Consider the following 25,151-nt stretch of genomic DNA (forward strand, 5'->3'; position numbering starts at 1 on the left):
TAATACAGAGAGAGAAATCCAGTTATTGCCAATAATAGAACTATGAGAGTGGTTCCCTGGCTGTGCATGTCTTGGATGTGGACCCAATAAAATACACATTTATATCAAAGAAGAGAATATAGGCAATCACATTTACAATTCCTTTGTATATTGTGAGAAAAACCGGGAAAAACTGGGGGAAAATATATACATGTAGCATACTAATTAAGGAATATATATGTTGACACATTAGATTATCAGAAGAGTAACTTGGAAGTAGAAACTACATCACTAACATACCTGACTCCAAGCAAGCATCCAATAAAAGCCCATATGTAAAACACGATCATGTCCGCTATGATCCGACATACCCTACCATCTGGTGTACCAATTGGGGGATACCAAGTGCATACTAGCCTGGTATCGCCAAGGCACCTTTTTATGACATGCTTCGATGCTCTATATATATATCTCGAGATGACCGGAGTACTTTATAAATGTAAACTTAAGATATACTTAAAATATACTCGGACCAAACTGCAATCTCTGTATATAGATCTCTCAATATAAAACATAACAGCCAATACTAATGTTCCTGTGCCTGTTAACCCCCCTGGAACCGTTCAATTCCCGATCTCGGATGCGTCGGTGCCCACCTCGCCACATCCCAACCTTGGAAGCCCAAGCTCTTACCCAAGCATTAAACTATTAGTTTTAACCTATACATAAGCACATGATATTCACAATCTACTCCCATTAATATCCCATTCGTCATGACCCTCACCGTTTCCCCCGACCAGCTCATCGACCTCCAAAAAGGCTGGCCCAACCCCGCGCTCCTCCCCGCCCCCAACCTCCGCCACTCCGCCACGACCGTACTGTCCAATCCTTCCATCGCAAACCCAGCCCTCCTCTACGGCCCCGACGAAGGATACGAGCCGCTGCGCACACACATAGCCGCATGGCTGAGCGATTTCTACCAGCCGCGCGAGCCCGTCTCAACGCAGCGCATCTGCATAACCGGCGGGGCCAGCCAGAACCTAGCATGCGTGCTGCAGACCTTCACAGACCCGGTCTACACGCGGAATGTATGGATGGTCGCACCAACGTACCACCTGGCCGCGCGCATCATGGAGGACGCCGGCTTCGCTGGGCGCCTACGTGGGATCCCCGAAGATGACGAGGGCGTCAACATAGCGGTGCTGGAGAGCGGTTTGCGCGCTGCGGAAGAGACTGCCTTGCGCTATGGGAATACTGAGCCGGTAGGACAATCCTGTGCCCATGACTGAGTTGACATGACCGGCAGTCACCGTGCTATGCCACTGTGCCATCGTTTATTGAGTCTCGGACTGACCCTGCCCCTCTTTCCCTGCAGAAAATGAAACCGCCCAGGCCCTGGCGCAAAATCTACAAGCATGTTATCTACGCCGTGCCGACTTTCGCAAATCCCTCTGGGAAGATTATGTCGCTGCGTAGACGTGAGGCGCTCGTTCGTCTCGCCCGTCAGTACGACGCGCTGATCGTTACGGATGATGTGTACGATTTCCTTTTGTGGTCCGCCAAGGCGGAGGGAGAGGCGAATTTTGGTAACCGCGCGTGTGTTCCGCGCATTGTCGACGTGGACCGCTACTTGGACGGTGGTCCACAGGATGAATGGGGACACGCACTAAGCAACGGCAGTTTCAGCAAGCTGATCGGGCCTGGCGCCCGCACCGGCTGGGCCGAGGCTTCCGAAAAGGTTGCCTATGGATTATCACAAACGTACGGGGCACCGCTCGGGATGACTTGACTGATTACCCTTACCCTTTTTCTCGGATCCGGATTCACAGACTGACCCGATATCGCTTGCAGAGGCTCTTCCCGATCGGGCGGCGCCCCTTCCCATCTATGCGCCGCTATCATTGACCAGATGTTGCCAACAGGGATCCTACAAAACCATATCCGCGATGTCCTCCAGCCGAAATATGCCGAGCGCTACCACATCTTGTTATCGGCAATCCACGAGCATCTCGTCCCGCTGGGCGTCACAGTCCTAGCACCCGCCGCGGCAGCGGGTGGCTACTTTGTGTGGATTGGTCTACCAGCGCCGCTGCTCGCCTCCGACGTAGTCCATCTAGCGGAGACCGAGGAAAAGCTGCGTTTGTCTCCGGGTGATGTGTTCCAGGTCCCGGGAGACCAGGTGACTGATATGGGGTTTGGGGATCATCTGCGCCTCTGTTTTGCGTGGGAAGAGCCACGACACTTGACCGAGGGGATGCGTAGGCTAGCGCGTGTACTTAACCGTATCACGCGTACCCGGGTTTAGTTATATATTGTGGCGCTGGATTTGGATCCACGCCACTTCAGAGCCACGCCAGCTGGTTCAGAGCACGGTCCGTACCGTGTCCACTAGGGACGCGTGGCGCATAGAAATTTAAGTAGACAATTTACAACGTACCTAGGTAGCCTTGCCAGCTCATACAAGCCTCTTGAGTTGGATATTGGATACATTCACGAGTGTACATCGTACATTTTGAGGCATTGCATCGGGCATTGCGCTATAATGCAATATTGAGTTGGCCCCCCGGCTCCACGCCCTGGAGGTTATTTTTGGAACCCTGCTTAGTCAAAGGTCAACACTAAGCCTTGAAAGTTCATGTATGTTGTACAGAGTACGGACTAATTCTGCCAGAAACAGGGGCCGGAATAAGACCCGAGACAGTTTGAAGGATTAGAAGGGCAAGCCAATTCCGAGCGGGTCTTGATCCTGGCTCAGGGGGAGGCAAAGCTTGGCCTTGACACTTTCCCCCCTCTCTTTATTTTACAACCAAGCGCCAACCCTTAAATTGACCTTTGGGAATTCCAGAGGTCGTTGCCTAGTCATCTTATGATCTTACTTTTTTGTCCGTCATCAGGAATCCTTCAAACCTCCCCGGAATGTTCATCCATAACTTGAAACGCCCCCTAACAACACGCGGGGGATATCCACTACTGACTCGAGGCATCAAGTCTTGTGCTACAGGGGTACATGACGCAGACAGACACATACACATACACATACACATACACATAAACTGACATGCATTTTGAAGCAAACGGAAAAAAACCCGTGCTTGATATTTTCCAAACATGATGCTTGGGGAATCGCGAGTACCATCGGCACTATTGAATTATCGTACATATATTGGAGGGGATCCACCCGGGTCAAGGGCATAGTGATACGCGATAACTCGCAATGCTCGTCCTGTCCCCCTGTGAGCATAACCTGCATCTCAGATGATTGGAATGGGTAACCCGGCATACCCCGTTTGAGTTATGAATCTAGCTATATAGCGCGTAGACCCGGAGTACTCTGCTATTTGTTTTATTTCATTTGGATGCTGTTCTGCTCTACACTGGAATTGGAAATTGCAAACCACCTCAAGGCGACCCCTAAATTGTGATTCGAAACACTTCCCGGCGCTATTTTACCCGAGTCAACCTGAATCACCGATCTTCGTTTCAACTCCCGATCACACGTTTCAAGCTTCCAACGCTGTCGTCAGGTCCGGGATTGTGATTGGTGGGGTGTGGTGGACTTCAGGGCCGTGGTGTGTGTGATTGGCTGAAAAGGGGAAGTTTGTAAACGCTTCGCTTTCTTATAGGTATGATCATTTATCCCGTCTCTATGATTGTGTATTTGGTGTCTTTCATGCTCTTTCGTTTCTTTTCATTCTCTTCTATTCATTCCATTCATTCATTTCTTTGAGGCACTCCGGCACTCTACTGTTTTGTCTTTTCTATTTTGGGAAGGAACTTTGCATTTGGAAGATTGACTCTTTAAATCTTCTCTTGCTTTTTCCCTGCATATCGCTGCTGGTCAAGCGTTGGACTCGATTCTTATTTTCGGTTTCTGCAGCGCTGGTTGCTGAACTATCTTCATTCCCTAGACATCCTTTGTTCTACTTCGCTGCTGGTCCAGCGTTATTCCATTTTCAATATGGCCGTCTTCCAGACCTCCATCGCGATCTTTGTCGCCCATATCATCCTTTTGCTCGGTTTGCCAGCCTCTTTGGTAGCAGCTGTGCCAGTCGCCGTTCCCGTCTCTCGGGTTAACAACGTGTTGGCGACTACCGAAAAGACAACTGCCGCCTCAAGCTACTGGGTCGCTGATATTGAGCGCCAGGGTATCGTCCCCTTCGCCAAGAGTGACGACTACAAGATCTTCCGAAATGTAAAGGACTTTGGTGCCAAGGGTCAGTTATTCATCCAACCTCTATAACCTTGGGCAACGTGCTAACTATATCATAGGTGACGGCTCCACTGACGATACTGTCGCTATCAACAAGGCCATTTCTTCTGGAGGCCGTTGTGGCAAGGGTTGTGATTCCTCTACCACTACTCCTGCTATCGTCTACTTCCCGCCTGGTACCTATGTTGTCTCGAAGCCCATCGTTCAGTACTACTACACCCAGATTGTCGGTGATGCTGTCGAACTGCCCATCATCAAGGCCTCCGCCAAGTTCGCGGGTATGGCTGTGATTGACGCCGATCCCTACGAGGACAACGGCGACAATTGGTTCACCAACCAGAACAACTTCTTCCGCGCTATTCGCAACTTGGTCATTGATCTGACCAGCGTCCCTGCTGGCGCTGGCGCCGGTATCCACTGGCAGGTCGGCCAGGCTACCAGCTTGCAGAACATTCGCTTCGAGATGGTCAAGGGTGGTGGTGATGCCAACAAGCAGCAGGGTATCTTCATGGACAACGGATCCGGTGGTTTCATGTCCGACTTGACTTTCAACGGTGGTAACTACGGCATGTTCCTCGGTAACCAACAGTTCACTACCCGTAACTTGGTCTTCAACGACTGCCAGACTGCCATCTTTATGAACTGGAACTGGGCCTGGACTTTCAAGTCGGTCCAGATCAACAATTGCGAGGTTGGCCTGAACATGTCTACCTCGCCTTCCAACCAGACTGTTGGCTCTGTGTTGATGCTGGACAGCAAGCTCACCAACACCCCCACTGGTATCGTCACTGCTTGGACCCAGAAGAGCATCCCCGTTGGCGGTGGTGACTTGATTTTGGATAACGTGGACTTCTCTGGCTCCAAGGTTGCTGTGGCTAGTGTTGATGGCGAGACCATCCTGGCTGGTGGATCTGTTGTCGACAACTGGCTCCAGGGTAACACCTACACCCCGTCTAAGACTGTCAACAAGCGCGCCAGCGTGGCCCAGCCTGAACTGGTCACCGTTGTTGAGACCGTTACCGAGACTATTTTTGCCTGTCCCGCTTCCTACGGCCTTCCCAGCGCCAGCCTTGCGGGAAGCGACGTCCCTGCCCCTGCGAAGACTGCAACCCTTGGATCCGCTCCCGCTCCTTCGCCTGCCCCGGGTGCTGGTACCAGCAGCGAGACCGATCGCGTTTCCAAGCCTTCTTCCATCCCTGCGCTGAATAGTATCCTCTCTCTTCTCGGTGGAGGCTCTTCTGAGGCTTCTGAAGTCCCCGAGCCTACTCCCGTAGCTGCTCCTTCTACCGAGGCCCCTGTCACTTCCACAGTGCCTGTTGGGTCTTCGCCCTCCAGTGTGGTTTCTGCCAACCAACCTGCTGTGCCTGTCACCTCCACCGCTGCGCCTGCTAAAAGTACTGGCAGCGGCTCTGAAGTTAGCCAGCCCCCCCAGTCTGGTAGTGATAGCAGCACCGCCACTTGCGGTGCCCCGCTTGCTGTTACCTCTGCACGCACCCAGAGCGCTCTGAAGACTGCTTCCAAGCCCGCTAGCTTACTCAAGGGTGGCGCTATTTTCGAACGCTCCAAGCCTCTGTACGAGGACGTCGCAGCCTCCTCTTTTATCAGCGTCAAGTCCGCTGGCGCCAAGGGTGATGGAACCACTGACGACACTGAGGCCATCCAGAAGATATTTGACAGCTACAAGGATGGTCAGGTCATCTACTTTGACCACGGTGCCTATGTCATCACCTCCACCATCAAGGTTCCCAAGGACATCAAGATCACTGGTGAGATCTGGCCCATGCTCATGGCACACGGCAAGAATTTCGCCGACCAGGAGAACCCTGTCCCTGTCTTCCAGGTCGGCCAAAAGGGTGACACTGGCTCTGTCGAGATGAGCGACCTCATCATCACCACCAAGGGTCCCGCCGCTGGTGCTATCCTCATGGAGTGGAACGTTGCTGGCTCTTCCCAGGGTTCCGCTGGTATGTGGGATGTTCACTTCCGCATCGGTGGCGCCGCCGGGACCGAGCTGCAGAGTGACACCTGTCCCAAGACCCCCAAGGAGGAGACCACCCCTAAGAAGGAGTGCATGGCCGCCTTCATGCTCCTGCACATTACCAAGGAGGGTAGCGCCTACCTCGAGAACACCTGGTTCTGGACCGCCGATCACGAGCTCGACCTCAAGGATCACAACCAGATCAATGTCTACACCGGCCGCGGTGTGCTCATCGAGTCGCAAAACCCCGTTTGGTTGTGGGGTACCTCCTCCGAGCACCACCAACTGTACAACTACCAGGTCTCAAGCGCCAAGAACGTCTTCATGGGCCTCATCCAATCCGAGACTCCGTACTACCAGTCCAACCCGACCTCGCTAACCCCCTATACCCCGCAAGACTCCTGGAATGACCCCGACTTCTCGAACTGCACGACAAACTCCTGCCGCAAGGCCTGGGGTCTGCGTGTTCTCGGCTCTTCGGACGTCTTCATCTACGGCGCCGGTCTCTACAGTTTCTTCGAGAACTACGCCCAGTCTTGTCTTAACTCTGAGGACTGCCAGGAGAACATGGTCGAGGTCGATTGCTCGGATGTCAAGCTGTATGGTCTTAGCACCAAGGCCGCTGTCAATATGGTTACCTCGTCCAATGGCAAGAGTCTGGTCCCCCAGAAGCCGAATGAGAGCAACTACTGCTCTACTATCGCGCTCTTTGAACAGTCCGCTTAGATTATTCTCCTTTTCCTAGATTCATTTCTATTCCCATCCTTATTTTGTTCTCGTTCATTGTTGTAAACAATATCATCCATATTTTGTATTCCCCCATTGTATGAGATCTAATCTCCTTTTTCTATTCCGCTATCATCCTGTTCTTATGTTCGCCTTAGGCACTTCTTTCTCTTAGATTGTTATTGTGCGGGATCCGCACTTTGGAGGTCTTTTGTTCGCTACCATTAGACTCGGTTTCTTTCGTTTATGAGTTCATGAGATCTTTAATAGACTAAAAAAACATCTTTCGTTTTAAAACATAACGACGGAGTCCGTGGACCTTTAATAACTTTCGAAATATTCTCTCACCATAAGATAGATTCAGCTCACGAATCACATCTTGAAATGGCATTCCCTGGGTAGCCCAATCTCGTCGAATAAAGGCTTCAATATCCGGAAAGGATAGGCCCCGGAGAGGGGGACGGCCTCGTCGACGCCGTATAGGAGGGGAGGGGGAGGAAGATCGAGCCCGGGGTATAATCCGCTAAACGGTATTATATTGAAGGCCGACAGCTCTCGCAATTCGAATTGTTGAATGCTTGATATATTGTATAAAACATGATCAACCGGATCATATTAGCACTCACCCGGGTATTTGGTGAGTGCCAGCTACCATCCGAAAGGCTAGTACGGTAGTTACTAGCAGGGTATTCCGGGTGATCCTCCCTAGTTGGAGAGGGAGGGAGATCAAACCTAGGCGAAGAAGAAGGCATAAAGTAAGGCATAGTTGATGAATTTAATGATGAATTTCTTAGTATATTCCTTAGTATACGCTCCCTTTGAATTTATATCTCAACCTAGCTAGCTAGATCAATGATAGTCCCAAATAGGAAGGCTTGATCTTAATGATTATTGGCCTGAACTTATAGTATGATTTCATAGATTGATCCCATTGCTTGCAAACTGGGTATTAAAGGCATATCCCCCTGAAAATAGCAGTGATGTAATAGTATATATTATAGTGGTATATGCAATACGCTCCGCTAGCAAGAATATGTGTAGTCTTGGCGGAGCCACATTAACAGAATTGTTGCCAGGGAAGGGGGATAGATGCGCCACAATAGCCTCTTAAAAAAATGGGGCGCTCTTGCTTACTTCTCTTCATGTTCTCTATGTCTTGATTCCTAAGCTCTCTCCGCCTTTGTTCGCCTTTTGGTTGTGATTATGGTGCAAATAAGTATAGAATACTCCGTTTAACCCATTGTTCCCACGGTGTGGACCAGTAGTGTGCATTAGCATCCTGCACTAGACAGGGTTCACGATAACTACTCCAAATACTCTCTAGTCTTATGCCGGTCAAAGGGGTCATCTCATTACATAGCGGGGGTCCTTTAATCCTGGTTACTCGAAAAATAGCATCCGCCCCTTTTTTGCGACCTCACTTTCTCAAATCCACGAAATTTGCCTTGCTGTCACAACTCCCTCCCCCCGGAAAGCAGCCGCCACCTGCCCCAAACAGATATTTCTGCTTGATGCCCCCAGGTGCAGCATGGCAGGAAATTTCACTTTTCCAACAGAAGCCGAAAGTCGTTTCAGAGTGGCAGACCTGGTGAATGTAACCTGGGATGTTGTCGCTCCTCTGATTTCGCTTTACGAGACCTGTGGCAGTAATGACCGTGCTCAAGAAGGTGAGGCTGTCTATTTGATTTGTCTTCTTGCTTTTTACCGATAATCTGACTATTCCTATTAGAGAGAACAACCAACGAGTATAGCTACGTGTGGATAGCGACTCGCAAAAACTACTTAGAGTCTGGCTGTAGCTTCATGCTCCAGCCGTTCACTACCGAAGGCGAGTCATATGGCGACAATATTACAGGTATTCTATTTGGGGTATCGAAGAGATACACAGATGATCCATCACCAGTCTCGTACAATTTCATCAATGCATCGTCATCCACGTCTACAGGCTCCACGAAAGCAACTTCCACGTCTCTCGCTACCTCGGCTAGTGTCGAATCTATATCATACCCAACGACTACGTCAACTCCTAAGTCTAGCCATGGCATGTCGAAGACGAGTAAAATTGGAATCGGCCTTGGTGTTCCTTTAGGCGTTTTGTTGGTAGCTGTCTCTATGGGCGCGCTCATCTTCTATCGGCGGAAATGTCGCCAGAAAGAAACTCAGGGGGTGTCTGTTACAAATCCGCCAAATGATGAACTGGCTCCACTTCCTATGATTTGGTATAAAGAGCCTCATCATACGCGTCTGTCACAGACGGAGACAGTGGCTTCTTCCCTCTCGAAACTGTCAAACGATAATCAAAGATCGGAAGGGACAGACAGACGGCTAAGTGAATTAATGTCTACTGAACGAGTGGAGATAGGCTGATTCCAGTACTGGGTTGCAATCTTCGAAGTAAAGGGGTTGATATTCTGAGGGTCTTCACCCGACGCCATCGACTCACTTTGCCTTTCTAGGCTACCTGGGCTTTCAAAGTCCATGGATAACTATAGAGTAGCTTAAATTAATAAGTTCTTGGATCCCCAGAATCCTGTTTCTGTAGACTTGTTTGTTTCCTGTACTTGCCGTTTCTGGATAATTTGAATACCATGACATTCAAGACCGCGAAAGGACACTGTAAAGATTCTGTTGGGACATGTTTCTACTTGCAGTTAACCCGGGGAGTCATCCTATCCCATAGGATGCGGACGTTCCAGGCTCAAAAACCAAAGCTTTCACAAATACTGAAGAACCTCAAGGTATGAAAAATTACTCTCGAGGGAAGAAATCTCGCTAATCGGCTAGTAATAAGCTCCCCTGTTTTTGACGCCTCAGTCTGGCCAACCAGACATTCCAAATTGTCTCAAAATCAGGTATCATGGCTAATAATAGAGCATTGCGTGGTACATTGAACTCAGAAGCTAATAATACCCCTACAAACGACTGTACCGGCGACCGGGGCACGAAAGCCAATCCTATTGTTATAAACGACGATGCCGACGCCTTAGGCAAGCAGAAAGGCCAGTGCAGAATAATTTTACCAGGGATACGGAGCCTTTAGGTACGCTGGAATTTGGGGTAATCTTTTGCAATTTAGGCGACTAGGGCTTCCACGTTCTATAGAACAAACTTATAGTGACGGATTTGGCTTGTGACTTGCTATCATCCTAATCGGTCTATGGTCAAATCTCCGAGTGTACCTATTCCCCTAAGCCTGAATTAATTCCTAACGACTATCTGGAGGAAGCAAGACCCGAAGTCGCCTAGTCTGATAATAATAAATAAAGTACGTTTATTCGAACCACTGAATCTTAAATTTTGTTTTGGTAACGAGACTAATAGCCGTAGCCCTATAAAATAAAGATAAGTGCTGTTGTCTGATAGCAGAAACCAACACGACACCTTATGGTTAACCCAACTTTTCGTGGTCTAGTCGAGGGGATGAGTTGGAACCATCCACTAAGACTAGCTAGGACGGATGAAACTAATGTGATATATTCCTAGAAATTCGGAGCGTCATTTTCTCAACGTAATAAAAAAATCACAATATAGTCTTCTATCAAGACACTACCCACGTAGGCTTGTTAGGCGTTCTGTACATTGAGACCCTTATAGAATGAGTGCCACCATACGCTTGACTGATATTTTTATCAACACTCCTTCAGCGTGTGTTCGGGGCTTTAATAACCCTCGCAGTGTTAATTTGTAACATGTGAATGATAGTTTGGAGAATATAACTTACGATTAATAAGAAAAGAAGGAACGGATAGCGGTAGTGATATAATAATCAGTTGTTTTACGTAGAATGGTATCCTCGTAAGGAGTGTTGCAGTTACTCTTCGTGCTTAAGGTAATATTGTTACTACTATCGGTAGAGACTATGACCGATTCCGTGTCGATTCCCAGATTTTGGCACTCGGCTTCCGAATCTCCAACCTCTTTTCCCGCTCCCGAATAATCCGATGTGGTGTAGGAAGTAACTTATCATAGAGCAGACGCTACTGTGGCTATTCCGAGGACGAAAAGAGTTTCAAGGAGGATGATATCAATGTCTAGGTGAAATATAGGATATGAAAATACCAAATTCGGGTTCGGAATACTGTGGAAAGTCGATTTTTATAACTCCTAAGGTAGAAAGGTAACTTTGCAGGCTATACAGTCTAGTCTCCAGTCCTAGTCTGGCTAATTCAACAAATACGTCGCTGAGCTCTCTCTTCCAACTCACTGCTCCCAATTCACTGCTCCTAATTCACTGCTCCTAATTCACTGCTCCTAATTCACCACTCTCCCTCAATTTATCACTCTCCCTCAATTCGTCTTTCACCCCAACCTATTGCTCTACTTTCTCATCCTTTCTATGATCAATGCCACGATATATACAATGCCATACAATCTAACTTACGATCTTTATACTTGTAGCTCTCCGTTACCCGTCAATCGTAGCTTCAATGTTGTTTCTTTGTCCCTCGCCCCGTGGGGGTCTTAATAAAGCAAAAATCGCGACTTTGGGAGGATTCCTGCTCCTTTTCCAAGGATACGGAGAAACCAGAGCGGTTCTTTGATTCCATTAGAAAGCATATTTCTGAGTCCAACACCTGCGATGTGAATAAGAATATACCCTCTCCTTCGAGAAAGCCCTGGAGAGTATAAGCCAGGAAATGATTTGTCAGAATGGATTACAATTCTCGAAACACGGAGAAATAAGAAAACGGAGCATGAACTGTCCGAGCCAGTGGTGTTATGACTCCCATATTATAAATTCTCCCGGTTAGGGAACCCAATGCCATAGGGCGATATAGCGGGTAGATCGTGAAAATCCCCCCGTCTTCGGAACCCGAAGCCCCATATGCTAACATGTGGGTCTGATATACCTAAATCCCCGAGTCGGTGCAACTGGATCTCCCTTTTAGTATACATAAAAGACGTACGATGAGCTCGGATTTTGCATTCGCAGCATCTGATCAGTTTCTCACCAAAGCCAGCCAAACAAAATGGCACGAAGACCAGCACGCTGTTATCGTTACTGCAAGAACAAGGTTAGTACATACTAGATAACTCCTCACCTTACACAAGAACTATAGCCAACTAAAACCAATCCCCAGCCCTATCCCAAATCCCGGTTCAATCGCGGTGTCCCAGACGCCAAGATCCGCATCTTCGATCTAGGCCGGAAGAAGGCTTCAGTGGACGATTTCCCCTGCGCCGTACACCTCGTCTCGAACGAATATGAACAGCTGAGCTCCGAAGCACTGGAAGCTGCACGTATCTGTGCCAACAAGTATGTCTAGCCTCCCCTACCCTCCCTTATTCCCATTTAGATTGTATAGCTAATGCTAACTGATCTTCTTCAAAAAGACATCTCGTCAAAACCGCCGGCAAAGAATCCTTCCACATGCGCATCAGAGTACATCCCTACCACGTAATCCGAATCAACAAGATGCTCAGCGTCGCCGGGGCCGATCGTCTACAAACAGGCATGCGCGGCGCATTCGGGAAACCCGCTGGGAAAGTTGCTCGTGTGAACGTCGGCCAGATCTTGATTTCTGTGCGGACTGTTGATCGGCATCGTCCCACTGCGATTGAGGCGCTAAGGAGGTCGATGTATAAGTTTCCCGGTCGGCAGAAGGTTGTTGTTAGTAAGATGTGGGGGTTCACGCATTTACCCCGTGAGGAATATTTGAGGTTGAAGGAGGAGGGTCTGGTGAGGAATGATGGGGCTTATGTGCAGTTTTGTCGGAGGAAGGGGGAGGTTTTGGGGAATATGAGGGACTTTCCTGGGGCTTATAGTCAGGTTGGAATTGGGGCTTGAGGCTTGAGACTTTGTTGGTGTTAGTTTTATGTATGATCTCTTCGGTCTGGAGCAATGCTACTTCTGGTCCAATCTTAGTTGTTATAATCTCTTTTCACTCATAACCTTTGATTATGACCGAATAGGAAAAAGAAGGGAAATGGGGGCCAAAAACATTATGACTCGACTAATAAGCGCTAAGATCCTTGGTGTTGGATGCTATTCGCCAGGTTTACATCGTCTGGGCCTCATTGAATCGAATCAACGTAAGTTGTGGCTGATTCATGACAGGGATTATCTCCAATTCTTTTGATGGACACATTTTTAGGCAAAAAAAAAAGAGTAAAAAACCCGGAGGTCCGGTGAATGCGATCTTCATCTTCATAATGTTCATGACTCCTTCCACAGAGACCTATATGCAGACGCAGACGCAAGACCAAAATCAAAACACCAAAAAAACCCAACGACTTCCATTTCGGAGTTCATGTGACCCCTGCGCAGCATCGAAGGTACGCTGCACCAAAGAGCAGCAAGGTTGTTCCCGGTGTGTTCAAAAGGGCCTCAAATGCGTCTATGGACGATCGCGACGAAAGGGTAAACCGCCCTCCAACAAGACTGCCTCCGCCCATGCGCCTCTCAATCCTCCGTCTTCGCAAGTCCCGGTATCTCCTCCAGCTCTCCCAGCTCCGACTCCACCATCCTGGTCCACGGGTCCGAATCATCACCAACCCAACTATAACCACAGCTGTAGTTGGTACCGGTCTACAAACCCGATCGAATGGGAAAGAAGAACAAGAAATAGCTTGAATCTCAGCTTGACTCCCGGCTTGACTCCCCATCAATCACCACCAGACGACGATGCAGGGATCTCGCATTTGCCAATGCCAGGATTTCCTTGGCCTGATATGGCCGGGTCAGATCCAATGGTGACCGATGGCGACAACCTCAGTTTCCTTCCAGAGATTAGAGAGATAGACGACGAGAACGGAGGTGCCCAGGAACGAGACGAAGTGCGACAGGACCCGGAAGATGATCAAAATCTTCCGCACACTAGTAGCTATCACTAAGACCATTTCACAAGCAATAGGTCTGCTTGGTACATCACGAGAGCGATGCCGCTTTGCCAACTGTTCTCCAGACTTTTCAAACCCCGGAACAACCAGGAGAAGGTGTGGTCTGGAATGAAGTTTCGCCACAAGAGCGCAGAAAACCTAGCTGTATAATACCACGAAATCAACCGCCGTCCAGACTGAGGATCACAGGTACTTTCGTAGTAGGAAGTTGGCGGATGGTCATTTGAACATTCTGGTTGCACAAGGGGCAATGGTTCAAATCAAAATGATATTCTACGTTCTTGCTAGGTATTCTAAGTATGACAGCGCATATGTGTTGGGGGGCTCTACACGGACATAAAAAGCGGACTTGGTTGAGTATAACCCTCGGTAGCGCCGAGAGAATGGATTGTCTGGGCTTATTTGGTTGAAAAGGTGGTTCAAAACAGAGCCGCAACCGCCTTTTGGGGTCGACCCTGTTTGTGCACTCCAAGCCACTAAGAACTGCTGCTCAAGAGTTCTACCTAAGTACCTTTTATTGTTTCTTAATGTAGGCTTTTCCCAAAATATGAGCCGATATCCCGGAGTCCCCAAACCCTGCGCTGGCATAGAGTGGACAGCCTATGCAAAGCAAACATTACTGCGGAAGAACCGAGTCGGAACTCTGCTCACGCCACGCCTTATCAATAGCGCATTCTGCCAGCCGCTTCAGCTCGGCCACGAAGTCAGCTACCAGCTTAAAGTGGACGGCCTCATCTTTAGGCAGCTTCTGCGAGAAGATGCGCTCCATTATGGCCGTGATCATCTTCAACCGATCTAGATCGTCGCGCGAGCGCGGGTCCAGCGGAGTCTGGAGGATGCTACAGAATGTTGTAAGCAGTGCCGACATAGGGTAGAAAACTAAAGCCCTAAACACATAGAACATGTAAGCAAGAGACGTAGTCAATAACCTGGGCGAGACTAAACCTACCGGAATACACCTTCAATCAATACATGCTCTGCCGCTTCCAGATAACAGAGAGTTGATCGACTAGCTTCGACGGAGAGAGCAAGACTCGAGCTCACCCCGTCCATAGTCCCATTGCCCTTTATCCACGCTTTGCACCGACTGCCCGCTTGGTGGATGACGGTCATGCAGAGATAGTAATTCAAACGTTGCACGAGCGAATGCATGCTCACATTCGGGTCCGAGGCCTTGGGTGAAAAGGACATGATTGGGCGCCAATCGGGCGGAATCGACAGCCGCCACTTTTCCAGCTCGTCGTCCAACTCTCGGATAGACTTCAACAAATCCGCGTCAGACTTTTGGAGTGCGCTCACAGAGTACAGATGGCTATATGCGCGGGACTTGATTATGCTCAGGCGCAGGTCAAAGGGGAACACCGGCTCCATGGAAGGATTATCGTCCTTCTCAGGATCGGAGAATGCTCGGTCCAAATAGCCCGGTGGGAGGGTCAAGTCACAATTCTCATCGGCAATGATAGGTGGCTGCCCTGTACGAAGAGCAACGTCCTTGTCTATTGTGTAGCATATCCAAAAAAGATTGCGGAGTTGGTGTTGCCGCCTTTGGCCATACTCGCCTTGATGAGAAATGTGGTTGTTGGTCAGATTGGCACCCAGCATGAAGAGCTGGCGCGCGGCAATTGCACCAAAATAGTTAGTAGCCCGTATGTTGCCTGATAAAATTCCACAGAGGGTCTAAATTGGGGGTTGAGCGTGTTAGCCCTTGTCCAAAAGGTGCCCATATCTGACATCAGTGTGGATGCAAGGTCTTACCAACATAGTCACTGCCTGTGCTCCATCTAGATTTGTGGGGTCTTGCAAAGTCTGAGCCAGTAGAAACTGACTCCTACTGGCTAAAGCATCGTGATCGACTGGAGGAAATGATGCATCGCTGAATTCCTTTTTGAGCGGGAGAAAGCGGGCGGCAAAGGCCAGGAAGGCGAAGATGCACGCTCGGCTGCTGGCCTGTCCCAATCTGAAGGTTGATTGTGGCTGCTGACAAGCCGCATGGATTGTCTCTTCGAACAGCTTGACATCCACGACTGGGAAAGTGCGCTGCATCACGGCGGAGCTCTTGTAGGCCTCGAAGTACACACGCACAACCCGCCAGTCCGGCAGCTCGTGGAGGTTCTGGTTAGGATTATTCATTAAGAAAGTGTAAGAGGTCTGTTCTCGCTCTTCCTCCCACGGTTCGCGCGCGGGGCAGAGCTTATCGCTCGAGATAGTCTGCCCAGTCCGAGCCTGGATCCATTCTTGGCCTCCTGGTAGAAGAAATGGAAACCCTGTAAGTAGATTAATGACACCCAGCTCTCTCCCAGCAAAATGGACGCCCACCGAAGACGAGATCAGGGGCTGATTGCTGCTGCTGGTGCTACGCGAGCTACTAGCAGTTTTGTTACCATCTAGAATCTCAGAGAACTTCGGTGGGACTATTTCAACTTAGTTACTCCACCAAAATCTTGCATTTCATGGTTGGGAAGAACATACCTGAACTGGGGTCCCGCATCAGATTCTCCGTTAGGAGCTGCTCGATGCGGTTGATGCGCTCTGACAGACGCGAGACCCGGGGCCGACTATGCCAGAATGTCAGTGAACGAGGAACATACTTCATGAAATAGGGTCACAGCAAAAAGGAAGACTTACATTCCCCCATCTTCCTTTTTTCGCTTTCTCTGAAACACTCGATCGAAAGTACAGGGCAGATTATGGTGGCAACACCAATTGCACTGCGGGACCGCCGCATCACATTTAATCTAGCGAGTCTCTTAGTGCCATCGTTAATATAAAACGTAACCAGGCTAGCTCAACCTTTCGTTTGTAACAGGAATCGCAGGCGCCCTCCGTACGCTTATGCATCTCGTTGTTGTTTGGATGCATAGGAATTTAGGATCTCAACGGCGATCTTTCCGGAGGACCTTGAAGCGCTAAGTCAGCGGAAGCCGGCGATCCGTGTGTGGTTGATCGACCGCTGGGATTGGCCTTCTTAAGCCAAGCTGGAGCAACACATTGGCTCCTATCATCAAGGTAAACTACAACATATGTTGATGTGATGCTGCACTCGGCTGGACTACAAACTATTTAGTGAGCTAGTGAACCTACGTGTGTGTCTCTTATGGCCTGGGATATGACATCGCCATGCTTTCTCCGCGTGCTTGACTAGAACGAGCAGAGATCGACGGGGAATAAACTGGCCAGGCTAGTAGGTGGTGGCTCGTAACTATCCGGCAAGCCGCAAAACTCCGCTGACTCAGCGGGTCTTCTTATGCCGAAGTGGGCACGGGCTGTCGAAGATCTTTTGCCCTCGACCCACTGTTCCAATAGTAGCAGGGCAACATGACATCCAAGTATGACCATAGGGAAAACTCAATGTCGTATGCGGTCCCCAGAAGAGCCGAGACTTTAAATATCTGATCAATTTTACCTCCCATCAATGGTTTTTAGTTTTGTTTTTTAAACTCATGTTTGAAGAATCCTTCTGCAATCCATTCACCTCATGCTTATCGCCTTACCCTATATCGCCACGATGGCGTCGGATACAAGCCCTTTCGAGCCTAGGAAGAAAGACGAAAGGAATTCTTCCCGTGCAGGAGATGATTCCATAACAGACACCGACTGTCCCATGACCCTCATCGATCACGTCGATGTTGAGGTATTTATATTTTCCCAGTGGCTTAAGGACGAGGAAACTGGGGTAGGTGACGAGTTTTGACACAAAGGGAAGGCACGACGTGACATGGGACGCCTAAATCGATCAGAGTCAAGATAAGACGATTAGATATATGTAACCTCGAGCGAGATAATCACCTAACTGTCGCATGGGCTCAGGCTTCAGGCTGTGTTCCAGCAGATTCTCACTCAAAGGGTCTTACAACCAGTTGATGCTAGTCCCTTGGGCACTACCAGAAACTGCTGATCGTCGACACCTTGTCGGTCAATACATGGTTTCCTAAAACTGTTCTTCAGGCTGTCCTTGATTCGGGCGGTCTACTCGAGATTGACCATTGACGACCATTGTGAAGACTTCAAGACGGCACCAAAGATATCAGAAAAGGTACTAAGGGTTCAAGTCATTATGAGATTTTTTGGAAACTATCCATTGCGCAAAAGAATTGAAACAAGTAACAACAAGGTAATACTCTCCCAAATAAAATAACACCTGAAGAAAATTGAAATAGATGGACTTCAAGTGAAAAATGTCCAAAATGAAAAAAACAATCCAAACTTCTATGCCAAGCAAAGCCTCTAGAGTTCCTTTTTCAGGGAATGCTCAGGCTTGTGGGTGGTCTCGTAGTCAACATGCACATAGGCACGCTCAACGTCGGGAAGCGACTCGAGCTTAATCTGGAGCTCTTCGGCGACATCGTGGGTGGCCCGCAGGGATGCCTCCGCGTCCATGACGACATCCACCTCGACCAGCAGACGAGGGCCAGAGGTGTATGCACGAACGGTGTCGATGGCAGTGATGACGGGTGAGTGGGTCATGGCTGATAGAAATGTTAGTGGATAGTTTTACCAAGACCCCAAAAGAACCGAAAGGGAATGAACATACAGATATAAGTGATAAGCTGCTGCATTTTGGTGTCTGCAGTAACGCCGACGAGCAACTGGAACTCGCCATAGGCAGAGTGCAGCCACAGGGCACTGACCAGCACGGACAGAAGAATAGCACCCATGGGATCGATCCACCAACGCAGCTTACTACCACCCACAGAGGTCAGAATACCGAACCCGTTGATGAACAGATCGTTGCGGTGATCCTCCCACAGAATGCGGATCTGCGAGACCTGGTTGCGCAGGGCCCAGCAGTACAGGAAAAGGCCGAACTTGGTGGCAAATGCGACGGCAACGGCAATGACGGAGGGGAGGTGGAAAGACTGGGTTGCTTCCTCAGAGCCTGTTACCAGTTCGCGAATAGAGAAGGCGATGATGATGAAAGAGACAGCGGTCATAAGGAAGCAGAAGCAGATATTGCCAGCAGTTTCAATGCGGGCCTTTCCAGCAGGGAACTTGCGCGGATCAACGCGGTTGACGGCCTTATTGCACAGCAGCAGGGTCAGGTTGGACATGGGGTCGAAGACGGCGTCAGCCATTGTGGTGAACAGAGAGAGCGATCCGGATGACACGGCACCGTACACCTGAATGACTGAGAGAATGATGTTCGCGGCAAAACTACCGTAAACAGCAATTCTGTACTTGAGACGGTTATCGACGCTCAATTCGCGGGCGGCACGTCGATGCTCCTCGACGGGCTTCAGCATACGCTCAATGTTTTCATTTTGGGACTCGTAGAATCCCTGCAGCTTCTTGGTGACAAAGGCCTGCTTCCCAAGACGGGCAGTGTCTTGCACTATGGAACCGACTTTCCGGCTTTTGTTTGCAGTGGTGGAATCCCGTTTCCGTGAGGTATTGGCTTTCATGTGTCGGATCTCATCCTCGGTCTTCAGTTTCGAGGCAAGCTGGAACGGATCGCTTTCAGGGGTGTAACGTGGCGGCGGTTGACCTTCTTCATCACTGGAACTGCCACTCCGGTGTTGCTGTATGGTGGTGAGCTCGTGCTCGAGGGCGGTTGTGGTCCCCTCGTTGATGGAAAGTGGAGTCGATCTGTCGGTCCGATGTGACGGTGAGCTGCTATGAGAGTGGTGCAAGCTCTGGAAGGCATGGGGGTGGTTGGAAAGACTGTGACGCAAATGTTCCTCCATAATGAATGAAATGAATGGGGTGAATTGGGTGGATGGGACTCGGGATGAAAGAAACCCTTGATGCAAGGGGAGAAATGAAATAAATTCCAATCGTGGCAGTGCATATCTTATCAAGATGATCATGCCCAGGCCCCACTTTAGCTCCTTGGCGCCTCGTCGGTGCATTTTGCATGTACAACATACATACATACATATTGTACATTACTATTGCAGGTATTCGGATTATTATCATTAGATTTGGTCGTACCTGGATGAGGTATGCCAATAGTGTTGAATAGTATGCTCACTGGCTCACATGACAACCCAGATATCTCGATTCTTCAGACCCCCGAGGTCGGGCAGGCAGATTGGCTCATTGTCGTTATCATGGACAGGAGGCACGAGGAACAGTGCATATGCCTGCAAATGCTAAAATGGCTCCGTTAGGATGTTAGTTATCCTTGGAGCCTATGTTGAATTTGGAATGGCCGAGTTGCGGCAAGGTGTTGTTGATATTGCCCCTCTGTTTGTCTGCACTTGTGGTTGTGGTTCAAATAGGTTTGTACTATGGACGAGGAATCTATACGAAGGGTCGTACCTATTTGGTGCCTTGGTATTACTAGAGACGTTTGGCAACGTATACTATTTATTAATCCATTTTTATACCTAAATATGCGTGATCTGGACTTTAATGTGCCCTTAGATGCCGCATTAAGTGCTCTCAATGAACCTCCAATTCCGGCTCTGAAGCACCACTTCTATGGTCCCCTTCGCCTACACCTGGGCACCCAATACCCCCCGATTTAGGGCTCACCTCTATAGCCCCAAGCTTTTATATATGGGCCCTCCCAACTAGCAGCTTTGTTCCCGAATCTTAAGTCTTTACCCACCAGCCAATTTCCCACCAAAATCGACCAACTTTGAACCCTATTCTCTCAAAAATTTATATAGAAAATAATAGTTTTTAAGAAACTTTGCAATAAAATTTTAATCTCAAATTAATAAAATTCTTCTTTCTGAATCATTAAATATGTGTGGCTGTTAAATAGTCACTAATTGAAATATTCATGTTCGTTGGAATGTAGATCATATATATGGGCGCCCATACTAAACTCGCGATCTATATCCTTTGTCAAGGTTTGAAAATATACAACTCTCTATCTAAATTACTTACCAAAATAATTTATATATAGTTTACTCTGGCTGTGCAATGTTAACTTATTTAAAAATAATTTAAAAATATGTTATAATATAAATTTATGAAAAAAAGGTGGTTCAAAGTTGGTCAGTTTTGGTGGGAAAATGGCGAGTGGGTAAAGACTTAGTGGCAGGGTCTGTATGTATCATACAAAGACTTAGGTCGTCAAGATGGATTATGTCGCCGCATAAAACAATGACCATAGACATGAGGCGAACGACCATAGACAAGAGGCGGCGACATAAGGATATGAAAAAATCGTCGGGGCGACCCGAGTCCCAACGAAACGCAGTGCTCGCTATAAATCCAGTCGTTTGTCTCTTGTCTTTCTTCTTCTTCTTCTTCTTCTTCTTCTTCTTCTTCTTCTTCTTCTTCTTCTTCTTCTTCTTCTTCCTCCCATCTTCATCAACTGAAAAGTTTCATCCCATTATCATTTTCAGACAGCTCCAACGCAATCAAACTTAATTCAATCGTTATCGAAATGGCTAAAGAGCCAACTATCCCCAAGGTCAAGGCCAAGGCTAGCAAGCCCGTCAAGTCTGGCATTGTGAAGCGCACTCCTGTCAAAACTTCCCCTGCCAAGCGTTCTCCTACCAAGCTCGAGTCCTCTACCATGGAGAGGGACGTGGTCTTCTTATGGAAGTGTATTAAGCTTTCTAACAGCTTCAAGGTAAGTATCTGTCAAATGTCTTAACATGTCTGATCAAACACACAATACAATTTCATGTGCTAACTGATTTGTCTTAAGATTGACTGGACTGCCGTCGCCAAAGATGCAGGCAAGTCCGTCGGCACTGTGCAGAAGCAGTGGTCTCGTCTGAACCTCAAGATTGAGAGGAGTATTCCAACCCCTGCTCCGGGCAACGACTCCGACAAGGATGACAACGAGGAGGGTGACCTGGTCGCCACCTCCAACGACTCGGAGTAGATGGAACGGAATTTTGGTGGCAACGCATGCTGAGGGTGATGATGCGACGGATATGACAGACTCTGGATGAGTCTTGGGCCACCATTTCTCACAACGTTCACTACGTTCTCGTTATGTCTTTAATTCTTTATTCACTGTTCTAGGGTGCACTTCAATGTGCCCCTCAAGTCTTGTACTTGTGACGGCAGCATCGTTACAATGTCTGTGACGGTCTGAGACTCGTTTTTCAAGACCCAATCCAATGAAACTTTCACAAATCTATTCAAATCGTAGTTCCGTAAAAGTATTGATAGCTTTTGAGTATACCATTCAAAGTACAAGTTGTTGTTAGTTGTTGTTGACGTTGATGTACCATTGCGGTTGAACCTTCGGATGAGAACCCTACAAGGTACCTATGCATCTGACATCAACCCTTGTCCAACTATGTCCAACTATATGCCCTGATATGTCCAACTTGAACAATTCACCCCTAATATGGCCTCATTCCTGCATGTCCATAGATCCGAGCCCCTCATTTATTTACCCCGCCCCCTTCCAGCTCCTCCGTCTACATACTTCTCATCCTACAAACTCCTCCAATTCATCATGTCCAACCCCTACTTTGATATTGAATACACCTCAGCTGGCGGACAGGGTAAGTTTCACTATCTTGTCTCATCTCAGTGACACTAACTCCATGCAGTGGAAAATTGGGGTCGCATTGAGTTCAAACTTTATGACGACGTTGTCCCTAAGACCGCGACCAACTTCCGCGCCCTCGCAACGGGCGAAAAGGGCTTCGGCTATGCAGGCTCTGCTTTCCACCGTGTAATTGCCGGGTTCATGGCCCAGGGTGGTGACTTTACTCGCGGGAATGTCAGTCGCGGTGTCGTGTCTCCATGACGGGAAATCCGAGCACCGGCTAATCTCTACTCTCTCTTTAGGGCACGGGCGGTAAGTCTATCTACGGTGAGAAGTTCGCGGATGAGAACTTCAAGACAAAGCATACCAAGGGTGGTTTGCTCTCTATGGCAAATGCCGGACCGGGCACCAATGGTTCCCAGTTCTTCATTACGGTACGTCGAAACGATGCTAAAATAACTGGGAGACGTGTTGTCTGACTGGATTAGTTTGTGAAAACTCCTCACTTGGATGGCAAGCACGTTGTCTTCGGAGAGGTTGTTTCTGGTCAGGATATTATCCAGAAGATGGAGAGCAAGAGCTTAGATCGGTCTGGAAAGACTGATGGTACCATTAAGATTGCTTCTTCGGGAACAGTCTAAGCTACCATTGGGGAAATGGTGCTTTCTTCTATCTGAACAGCATATTGGGTGGCAATGTGGATGTGAAATCGTCCATCGTCTCATCGATCCACACAAGCCATTTTCTTCTATACTAGACTTTATCAAATTAGGTAGAATGAACACTTGGAAGCCCGAGCAAATAATTCTGGCATATACTCCGTGACGACGAAAATAACCAGTAATAAAATGCTATACATACACAAGTAGACCTCCATCCAAATCATTTCACGGCAACCATAAACAACCGCGGATACTTCAACAAGACCCTCCCATCAACAGAAACCGGATAAACACCCTGCAAGCGCCTCAAATACGCCTTCAAGAAAACCTCCTCCTCCGCATCGTCTAACGGATCCAAAAACGGCCTCAACCCCGTCCCCTTAACCCACTCAATAACCGCCTCATGACTCTCCAGCGAATGATAATAACTCGTCTCAAAAATCTCAACCTGACTACAAAACGGTTTAACGAGATCATAAAGTTCCTGCGGCGACTGAAACCCATCTCTCTGCACACCAGCTAGTTTTCCCGCCCACGGGCCGTCAGCAGCCGTCTCGCGCATAAGAAGATGTGAAGGCTCGTTCAGATTATGCGGGACCTGGAGTGCGAAAACAGCGCCCTTTGCCTGGGGCTGTAGCAGACGTTTAATGACCGCAATGCGATCATCGGCTTTCAGCCACTGGAACACCGCGTTCGAGAAGAAGAGATCGACGGGCTCAGCTGGGTCTGGCCTGTAGGTGGACAGGTCTGCGACGTGGAAGTCCCGGTCTGGGAGAACTTTCTTTGCGCGCGCGATCATGTCGGGCGATGAGTCTAGGCCTGTTATTGTTGCTGATGGGTATTGCTTTGCTAGGACTGTTGTCGAGTTCGCTGGGCCGCAGCCTAGGTCGATTATTCTCTTTGGGGATGTTAGGGGCACGTGTGATAGGAGATCCCGGGCCGGCTGGGTGCGTTCATTTTCGAATTTGAGGTATTGGCTTGCGCTCCAGTCTTTGGTTTGTTGCGACATTGTTGTGGTGAAATGTCTGTAGACTTGTGGGAGTGGGGTTCTTGGGGAGTGGGTGAATAGTCTGGTTGCTGTTGGGTTCAGGCGACAGTGCATTTTTTTGATGATTTAAAATACTAGAAGATGTTTGCTTGTATGGATAATATCTGCTTTTATATTCAATGAGGTAAGTCGAAGAAGTGGCGATGTCGGATGTTCGGTGATCTCTCCGATATCGCAATGAACGACGTTGCATTGGAATCCAGGACAAGGGATAAAGCATGGTAAATCTGACATTTAAATTACCGATATATCTAGCTACTAACTAATGTAGAAGATACAGGTAGATCCAAAGCTGAAGACGATGTGCTTCTGACATTATGCTGCCCACTTTTTAGTGGGCCATTCCTCACGCCCTCCGCGTTTAGTTACCCACCAAGTTGGTGAGCATGGCCTGGATCCAGGCCAAGACATCCGAAGCACTATCAGTGGGGAAAGGCAGGGCCGAAGCGCTAGCGGAGGGTTCAGCGCTGGCGGTAGGGACTTGCGACGCGGCAGAAGTAGCCGATTGACGGGCAGTGGTGGCGAAAGTAGTAGGCTGGGCAGCAACTGTAGTGGATGAAGTAGGCTGAGCAGCTGTAGTCGGGGTCTGAACAGCGCCAGTTGGGGCCGTAGTAACAGCAATATCCGTAGCGCTGGAAGTGGACGACGCCTTCGACGACGCAACCGGGGCAGAGCCACCAGATCCACCAGATCCACCGAGAGTGAAGTCGATACACGACTCGTAGGTCTGGTCAATTGACTCGGCGAACCAGTACCACTGCAGCACACAGTCACCGGCGGTGACACACTGGCTTCCGAGATCGTCGGGGATGGTGACGCTGAAGCTGGTCTCGTCGGATTTGACGCCGGTGGCGGTGGACGCATAGACATCCCAGGAGATCAGGGGTGTGCCAATGACTTTGTTGGAAGAAGTGTCGACGACAGAGACATTAGCGACACCGGTGTGGGGGGCGCGGATGTCGACGGTGAAGTCGACTTTCTCGCCAGCCTTGTACGACTGGACGTTGTCCTTGTTGTCGGCGAACTTGTAGCCCTTGCAAAGCCAGATATCGCACTCGGCGGCTTTGTAGTCGTTCTGGTTGGAGGCGATTTGCAGCTCGCCTTGGATGTTGCCGTACTTGTCGGAGCCTTGGTTGGACAGGACTTGCTGGCCACAGGCGGCTCCCATTGCGGTACCGGGCTGGCGGGCTTTCGGGCTGGTGACGAAGCCATGGCCGTTGACCAAGGAGACGATGCTGGCGAAAGCCAGAGCGGAGGTGAAGGACTTCATGTTTTGAGTTGGGATGTCGGGGGAGTGAATG

At 48.9% G+C, this 25,151-nt stretch overlaps 12 protein-coding genes across 12 annotated transcripts; 8 read left to right on the plus strand and 4 right to left on the minus strand.

The window, feature by feature from the left end:
• Positions 1-752: 752 nt before the first annotated feature.
• On the plus strand, positions 753-2,284 carry N7471_003912 (aminotransferase-like domain-containing protein; the record flags this gene model as incomplete). The annotated part of the gene is made up of 3 exons (XM_057276631.1): positions 753-1,241; positions 1,286-1,740; positions 1,831-2,284. The coding sequence occupies 3 exons, from the start codon at positions 753-755 to the stop codon at positions 2,282-2,284; spliced, it is 1,398 nt and encodes a 465-aa protein (XP_057136241.1).
• Positions 2,285-3,937: 1,653 nt separating this feature from the next.
• N7471_003913 (Exo-1-3-beta-D-glucanase) lies at positions 3,938-6,893 on the plus strand (the record flags this gene model as incomplete). The annotated part of the gene is made up of 2 exons (XM_057276632.1): positions 3,938-4,193; positions 4,249-6,893. The coding sequence occupies 2 exons, from the start codon at positions 3,938-3,940 to the stop codon at positions 6,891-6,893; spliced, it is 2,901 nt and encodes a 966-aa protein (XP_057136242.1).
• A 1,528-nt stretch (positions 6,894-8,421) lies between these two features.
• On the plus strand, positions 8,422-9,260 carry N7471_003914 (uncharacterized protein; the record flags this gene model as incomplete). The annotated part of the gene is made up of 2 exons (XM_057276633.1): positions 8,422-8,560; positions 8,623-9,260. 2 exons carry the CDS (start codon positions 8,422-8,424, stop codon positions 9,258-9,260), a joined length of 777 nt encoding a protein of 258 aa, XP_057136243.1.
• A 490-nt stretch (positions 9,261-9,750) lies between these two features.
• On the plus strand, positions 9,751-10,345 carry N7471_003915 (uncharacterized protein; the record flags this gene model as incomplete). The annotated part of the gene is made up of 4 exons (XM_057276634.1): positions 9,751-9,896; positions 9,917-9,950; positions 10,068-10,138; positions 10,306-10,345. 4 exons carry the CDS (start codon positions 9,751-9,753, stop codon positions 10,343-10,345), a joined length of 291 nt encoding a protein of 96 aa, XP_057136244.1.
• A 1,316-nt stretch (positions 10,346-11,661) lies between these two features.
• Positions 11,662-12,723, plus strand: N7471_003916 (60S ribosomal uL16 domain-containing protein). Its single transcript, XM_057276635.1, has 4 exons — positions 11,662-11,796; positions 11,855-11,908; positions 11,975-12,150; positions 12,228-12,723. The coding sequence occupies exons 1-4, from the start codon at positions 11,719-11,721 to the stop codon at positions 12,679-12,681; spliced, it is 762 nt and encodes a 253-aa protein (XP_057136245.1). The 5' UTR covers positions 11,662-11,718; the 3' UTR covers positions 12,682-12,723.
• Positions 12,724-13,046: 323 nt separating this feature from the next.
• Positions 13,047-13,727, plus strand: N7471_003917 (Zn(II)2Cys6 transcription factor domain-containing protein; the record flags this gene model as incomplete). Its single annotated transcript, XM_057276636.1, has 1 exon — positions 13,047-13,727. One exon carries the CDS (start codon positions 13,047-13,049, stop codon positions 13,725-13,727), a length of 681 nt encoding a protein of 226 aa, XP_057136246.1.
• A 622-nt stretch (positions 13,728-14,349) lies between these two features.
• On the minus strand, positions 14,350-16,592 carry N7471_003918 (uncharacterized protein; the record flags this gene model as incomplete). The annotated part of the gene is made up of 6 exons (XM_057276637.1): positions 14,350-14,620; positions 14,683-15,410; positions 15,489-16,144; positions 16,203-16,288; positions 16,359-16,468; positions 16,524-16,592. The coding sequence occupies 6 exons, from the start codon at positions 16,590-16,592 to the stop codon at positions 14,350-14,352; spliced, it is 1,920 nt and encodes a 639-aa protein (XP_057136247.1).
• Positions 16,593-17,957: 1,365 nt separating this feature from the next.
• N7471_003919 (cation diffusion facilitator family transporter) lies at positions 17,958-19,414 on the minus strand (the record flags this gene model as incomplete). The annotated part of the gene is made up of 2 exons (XM_057276638.1): positions 17,958-18,199; positions 18,265-19,414. 2 exons carry the CDS (start codon positions 19,412-19,414, stop codon positions 17,958-17,960), a joined length of 1,392 nt encoding a protein of 463 aa, XP_057136248.1.
• Positions 19,415-21,072: 1,658 nt separating this feature from the next.
• N7471_003920 (uncharacterized protein) lies at positions 21,073-21,519 on the plus strand (the record flags this gene model as incomplete). The annotated part of the gene is made up of 2 exons (XM_057276639.1): positions 21,073-21,261; positions 21,340-21,519. The coding sequence occupies 2 exons, from the start codon at positions 21,073-21,075 to the stop codon at positions 21,517-21,519; spliced, it is 369 nt and encodes a 122-aa protein (XP_057136249.1).
• Positions 21,520-22,053: 534 nt separating this feature from the next.
• N7471_003921 (uncharacterized protein) lies at positions 22,054-22,957 on the plus strand. Its single transcript, XM_057276640.1, has 4 exons — positions 22,054-22,153; positions 22,202-22,374; positions 22,443-22,574; positions 22,629-22,957. Exons 1-4 carry the CDS (start codon positions 22,105-22,107, stop codon positions 22,779-22,781), a joined length of 507 nt encoding a protein of 168 aa, XP_057136250.1. The 5' UTR covers positions 22,054-22,104; the 3' UTR covers positions 22,782-22,957.
• A 65-nt stretch (positions 22,958-23,022) lies between these two features.
• Positions 23,023-23,811, minus strand: N7471_003922 (uncharacterized protein; the record flags this gene model as incomplete). The annotated part of the gene is made up of 1 exon (XM_057276641.1): positions 23,023-23,811. One exon carries the CDS (start codon positions 23,809-23,811, stop codon positions 23,023-23,025), a length of 789 nt encoding a protein of 262 aa, XP_057136251.1.
• Positions 23,812-24,211: 400 nt separating this feature from the next.
• On the minus strand, positions 24,212-25,120 carry N7471_003923 (lytic polysaccharide monooxygenase; the record flags this gene model as incomplete). The annotated part of the gene is made up of 1 exon (XM_057276642.1): positions 24,212-25,120. The coding sequence occupies one exon, from the start codon at positions 25,118-25,120 to the stop codon at positions 24,212-24,214; it is 909 nt and encodes a 302-aa protein (XP_057136252.1).
• Positions 25,121-25,151: the final 31 nt, after the last annotated feature.

This window comes from Penicillium samsonianum (genome assembly GCF_028829775.1).
Source record: "Penicillium samsonianum strain IBT 33392 chromosome Unknown utg000003l_segment0_segment0, whole genome shotgun sequence".
Taxonomy (NCBI): Eukaryota; Fungi; Ascomycota; class Eurotiomycetes; order Eurotiales; family Aspergillaceae; genus Penicillium; species Penicillium samsonianum.

Excerpts from the sequence above, each read along its gene's own strand:
- N7471_003916 (XM_057276635.1), top strand. The coding sequence starts at position 11,719 with ATGCTAACATGTGGGTCTGATATACCTAAATCCCCGAGTCGGTGCAAC. Across the intron at positions 11,797-11,854 it reads TTTTAGTATACATAAAAGAC|CCAAACAAAATGGCACGAAG; the intron begins GTACGATGAGCT and ends CACCAAAGCCAG. Across the intron at positions 12,151-12,227 it reads GCACGTATCTGTGCCAACAA|ACATCTCGTCAAAACCGCCG; the intron begins GTATGTCTAGCC and ends TTCTTCAAAAAG.
- N7471_003921 (XM_057276640.1), top strand. The coding sequence starts at position 22,105 with ATGTCCAACCCCTACTTTGATATTGAATACACCTCAGCTGGCGGACAG. Across the intron at positions 22,375-22,442 it reads GTGACTTTACTCGCGGGAAT|GGCACGGGCGGTAAGTCTAT; the intron begins GTCAGTCGCGGT and ends CTCTCTCTTTAG. Across the intron at positions 22,575-22,628 it reads GTTCCCAGTTCTTCATTACG|TTTGTGAAAACTCCTCACTT; the intron begins GTACGTCGAAAC and ends TGACTGGATTAG.